The 3,324-nt window shown below is 40.8% G+C and overlaps 1 protein-coding gene across 7 annotated transcripts in view; it reads right to left on the bottom strand.

Moving 5' to 3' along the window:
- Positions 1-3,324, bottom strand: part of LOC112160181 (mitogen-activated protein kinase kinase kinase kinase 4) — a 52,183-nt gene that overhangs the window by 17,498 nt on the left and 31,361 nt on the right. For all 7 annotated transcript variants that reach the window (XM_024294572.2, XM_024294575.2, XM_024294576.2 and 4 more), the window contains exons 10-14: positions 1,997-2,172; positions 1,854-1,926; positions 1,572-1,779; positions 1,345-1,506; positions 1,180-1,266 (exon numbers count right to left, since the gene is read on the bottom strand). In XM_024294572.2, the coding sequence (XP_024150340.1) occupies positions 1,180-1,266; positions 1,345-1,506; positions 1,572-1,779; positions 1,854-1,926; positions 1,997-2,172 (706 nt within the window). The remainder of the gene's footprint in view (positions 1-1,179; positions 1,267-1,344; positions 1,507-1,571; positions 1,780-1,853; positions 1,927-1,996; positions 2,173-3,324) is intronic.

Below are 3,324 nucleotides of genomic sequence, written 5' to 3'. Positions count from 1 at the left end.
CTATACCCCATGTGCATCTAGTGTCTGACAAAAGACGCACATGGGGGATAGGAGGGGGAATCGAGCCTATTGCATATATCGGTTGAATTTCCAATATCAGGCGGGTAATGATAATCTCAAATCATGCAAATATCGGCCAATACCAATACTGGCACCGATATATCTCCCACCTCTAGTTTAAATCATAAAAACATCAATAATGATGATCAAATCAGGAATTTATGGACATTTGTCCTCATGTGGAACGTTCTGAGGTCAGAAAAACGGGTGATATGTTTAAAGGAGCAAGCAAATATTTGGATTGTATGCTAATTTTCCTGTGCACAAAACATCTATTCCAACTCATGCCTGGAGTCAGAGAGCAGGTGTGTCTGCATGTTAATGTTTTTCTAAACTTACTTGAATGTAAAACTACTTTAAAATAGATATTTAATCTTCAGTATAAATACAAGCATCAGCAAATTGTGACGCCATATTGTTTTCAGAACCAACATATTTTTTTATGCTCCAGTCACATTCAAAGAGATGTAATACTTTTGTTTACCACCAGATGTCACTGTTGCTACAGGACAGCATGGTGTTCATGCATCACTGAGTCATAATAGCAACCCAGGAGTCCTTAAATAATTTACAAAACTACACATATTTCAATTTAGTACTTTTATAAACTGAATACAGAAGTTTTTTCATTTTAAATTATAATAAATTAAAAAGTTCAACTATTAAAAACCTGCATTTTTAGATAGCACACATCGGTTTGGACTTTACAATAACTTTTGGTAAATATTAGATGGCACAAAGCCATATTTAATTATTGTTCTTACTTACTACAATAAAACAGTTTAGTTTATTAGGTAAATTAGCTTGAATTGCCTCACAAATAAAACTGGTTTGAGAGGAGAACATATCCTACAGAACAGAGTATAGATCCTTCAATATTGAGAACCGTTAGTGTAAAAGCCTGGAATTATTGAGCGGTTTGGGGCAAAATTGGAAGAAAAGCTTCGGAGCTTCATGAAGCTTCATTTACTCGTGTGTATTTTTTTTTTTTTTAGAACTTGTTGATCTTGTTATTTTCACACCGATTCTTCTTTTTTCTTAGACGAAAAGAAGCAACAAAATCGGTTTAAGGGGCTGTGTTTTGATTCTATATTCTGCTGCTTTGCAGTGTCGACTGACCAGCAGCATGGCCTGCTCCCGCAGCAGCTGCTCCTGCAGCTTCTCCAGGTGTCGCTGCTCCTCCTCCAGCTGGCGTCTGATGTACTCCTGGTGAAGCAGAGAGGAGCGATTTTAAAACGTTTGGTCTTTCCCGCTGCTGCACCGATGGATGGAGCTCGAACCGACCTGCTCCCGATCGTTCCTCCTCTTCTCGTCTTCGGCGCGTCTGCGCTCCTCTTCTTCTTTCCGCCTGCGGTCCATCTCTTCCATTCGCCGTTTCTCCTCTTGCTCGCGCCGCCGCTGCTCGCGCTCCTGCTGCCTCCTCATTTCCCGCTCGCGTCGTTGTTGCTATTGGAGCAAAAAGAAAAACTCAGCCGGGACTTTTCTCAAATAGAAAATTCTGACATCCTTACCTCCTCCAGACGCCTCCTCTGCTCCTTCTGCTGCTCGATGCGCTTCTGCCTCTCTGCCAGCAGTTGGCGCTTGTACTCCTCCTGCTCCCGCAGCTGCTGCTCCTGGAGGAGCTGCTGGTGGCGCAGGGCCTCGGAGCGCTCCTTGTTCTCCTGCTGCAGCCGGATGAAGTCGCGGCGCAGGGTGGACTCGGTGGCGTTGATGATGGAGCTGGAGGATCGGAGATCATCATCAAGCAACCTCCTCGTTTAGCTGACACAGCACGCCACCTCCTTCCACCATACCTGGGTTCTCCTTCCTGCTCTGGGGGATCCTCCTCCTCATCCTCGCTGCCGCTGTACTCGTACTCCGTCTCATCTGCGCGTGGATTTCACACACATCAGAACACATTTCCCGCTACACCTAAACGCTGCTGAGTGGAACGCACCTTTCTCGCCCCTCTTCTTCTTGGTCCGGTCGATGTGGTCCTTCAGCTGGATGCGCACCTGCCTCTCGTTGGGCTGGTCTCGGATGAAGGGGTGCTTCAGCAGCTGGTCCGTGGGGGGCCGCTGCGTGTAGTTCTTCACCAGACAGCTCTCGATGAAGCTGAAGAACTTCTTGGACCTGCGCTCGCACAACAATGACGGGAGAGGATACACAACTCCAATCAGATTCATCTCCTTAAACTCTTTAGCTTTAAAACCTTTTCTTCTCTATCACAAATTCATCATAAAAACTAGTGCTGCCAAAAGTGATTATTTTAATAGTCGACTACTCACCAATTATTTTGTCCGGTTAGTCGACTAATCGGGTCATGTGCAAAGTGGATGTAAAGCACACATCTTAACCATCATAAACTTTAAACTAACTATAAATAAAGACAATGAAGATTATAGTTTTTTAGACTTTTGCTGGATTGTGCAGCCTCTGTCCTTCATTAGTTTCTGGTATTAAAAAAGATTAAACTTGAAAAGTTGCATTACCTGCGATAATGTTAGTGTGAACGCTTTTTGCTGAAAGTACTTCCTGAAGATGCTGAAGCTTTTTGCTGAAAACGGTGATGCAATTTACTTTAATTACTGCAGGGCTTTACTGAAAATGCAAAAACTATTTGTAAAATGTTAAATTTGCTAAATTTCATTAAATAACTAATAAAGACAGCTGAAGCTCTGAAAACATTTTAGTAAAATTGCTTAGAAATCCCTAATACAAGACAATTGAGCAAAAATATTTAGTGTGTTACTTAAATATGAGCTAAACTCCTAATTAGCCCAAAAAAACCTTTGCAGATGTCAAATACCCCCAAAAAAGCTAGCTTGTTGCTTAAATACTAACAAAACTCCGAAAATAGCCTAAAATTACTCAGTAAACGTAATTAGTCAAAATGTTAGCTTGTTGCTAAAATAGAAGCTAAACTCTAAATTAGCCAATAAAACCTCAGTAGATAACAAACTAGCCAAAAACGTTAGCATGTTGCTAAAATATTAGCTAAACTCCAAAATAGCCTAAAATGCCTCGGTAAACTAAATTAGTCAAAAATGTTAGCTTGTTGCTAAAATAGAAACTAAACTCTAAATTAGCCTATAAAACATTAGTAGATAAAACGTAGCCAAAAACGTTAGCATGCTGCTAAAATATGAGCTAAACTCCAAATTAGCATAAAAAACTCAGTAGATGCCAAATTAGCCAAAATAAAAAAAATTGCACATTGTGAAAATACTAGCTAAGCTTCAAAATAGCGTAAAATTCCTCAGTAAACGTAATTAGTCAAAAATG

Source organism: Oryzias melastigma, linkage group LG2 (genome assembly GCF_002922805.2).
Source record: "Oryzias melastigma strain HK-1 linkage group LG2, ASM292280v2, whole genome shotgun sequence".
In the NCBI taxonomy this organism is placed as follows: domain Eukaryota; kingdom Metazoa; phylum Chordata; class Actinopteri; order Beloniformes; family Adrianichthyidae; genus Oryzias; species Oryzias melastigma.
The sequence above is the reverse complement of the archived record's forward strand: the minus strand, read 5'-3'. Positions and strand labels throughout refer to the sequence as shown.